Source organism: Alligator mississippiensis, chromosome 5 (genome assembly GCF_030867095.1).
Source record: "Alligator mississippiensis isolate rAllMis1 chromosome 5, rAllMis1, whole genome shotgun sequence".
Taxonomy (NCBI): domain Eukaryota; kingdom Metazoa; phylum Chordata; order Crocodylia; family Alligatoridae; genus Alligator; species Alligator mississippiensis.
In genome coordinates, this window is record NC_081828.1 from 76,132,955 (window position 1) to 76,134,461 (window position 1,507).

Genomic DNA, 1,507 nt, shown 5'->3' on the forward strand with positions numbered 1-1,507 from the left:
TTCATATTGGTTCTTTTCTTTGCAGTGGGAACAGGAGCAGGAAGTGAGGAGCATCTAGCATTGAGCAGTGTCATGTTCAGGGATGTCCAGGCCTGATAGGAGGGAAAATCAGAAATTACCACACCATAATGCCCAGCATCCTCCACAGAGTTGATTGCCACCTTTTCACTTTTGTCAGGAAGGGAGGAATGGCAGGGTGGCTGTATTCATTTACAGAGTCAGAAGGATGGAGCTTGGAGCATCCTCATCTGCTATGACCTTCTCTACACAACTACCTTTTGATGGCTGCTGAAAACGAAACTGTGGTGAGGGATTTTGTCTTGTTGGGCTTTGCCAGTGTCCCCAAGAGCCAGGAGCTGCTCTTCACCCTATTCCTTCTCATCTATGTGGTCACCTTGGCTGGGAATGGGATCATCATTGTGATAACCAGCATTGACCCTCGCTTGGATACTCCCATGTACTTTTTTCTTAGAAACCTTTCAATCATTGACATATGCTACATCTCCAGCACTGTGCCCCAGCTGCTTGTGCACTTCCTGAGCCAGACACACACTATCTCCCTGGTAGCTTGTGCCCTGCAGAACTATGCCTTCTTTGCTTTTGGGGTGACTGAATGCTTCCTGCTGGCTGTCATGGCCTATGACCGATATGTAGCAATTTGCAACCCACTAAACTATACCCTTGTGATGAGTCGCTATGCTTGTGGCAAGATGGCAGTGGCTTCATGGGTCAGTGGTTTCCTCCACTCTGTAGTGCTGACTGTCTACACTTTCCATGTGCCATTCTGTGGGTCCAACCAAATTGACCACTTCTTCTGTGAGGCACCCCAGGTGCTAAAGCTGGCCTGTACTGACACCTATCTCAACGAGCTGGTCATCTTTGCTGTGGCCATACTGGTGCTCATTATCCCGCTCTCTTTGGTCTTTGTCTCATACTCACAAATCCTAACCACCATCCTCCGCATGACTACAGCTGCTGGGCGCCGCAAAACCTTCTCCACCTGTGCCTCACATCTGACTGTGGTATCCCTCTTCTATGGGGCAGCCATCTTTATGTACATGTGGCCTAAGACAAGCCATTCAGCCCAGCAAGACAAGATGATCTCCTTGTTTTATGCTGTCATCACTCCCATGATCAACCCCATGATCTACAGCCTCCGGAACAAAGAAGTGAAGGGAGCTGTGATGAGGGCTTTAGGCAGGAAGGTGTCATCATAAATGTTATCAGTACAAGGGAAAGAGAACCGTATCAGAATGACCTGGTCCCTTTAGAACGTTTGAAAGGGGTAGTGCAAGGAAGTGGAAGTGAAAGTCATGCTTAAGCTGTTAGCCTAGGGTACAGAAGTTAAGATAGTTGAAAATTTTCCAATGACTAAGTTTATCAATGGAAAATTGAATTTTTTAAAGCTAATTTTTGCTTTCTATGCCACTTCTCTGTGAGTGAGCTGGATTTCATCTCCTGCAATGCACTGAGGCCATGTGACTGCCATGTTGAGCCATCTCCTTTC

General features: G+C 47.1%; 1 protein-coding gene across 1 annotated transcript; it reads left to right on the plus strand.

Moving 5' to 3' along the window:
- The first annotated feature begins 281 nt into the window (after positions 1-281).
- Positions 282-1,217, plus strand: LOC102562311 (olfactory receptor 10A7). Its single transcript, XM_006262607.1, has one exon. The coding sequence runs from the start codon at positions 282-284 to the stop codon at positions 1,215-1,217; it is 936 nt and encodes a 311-aa protein (XP_006262669.1).
- The last annotated feature ends 290 nt before the right edge of the window (positions 1,218-1,507 follow it).

Coding starts and splice junctions, on each gene's coding strand:
- LOC102562311 (XM_006262607.1), top strand. CDS start 282: ATGGCTGCTGAAAACGAAACTGTGGTGAGGGATTTTGTCTTGTTGGGC.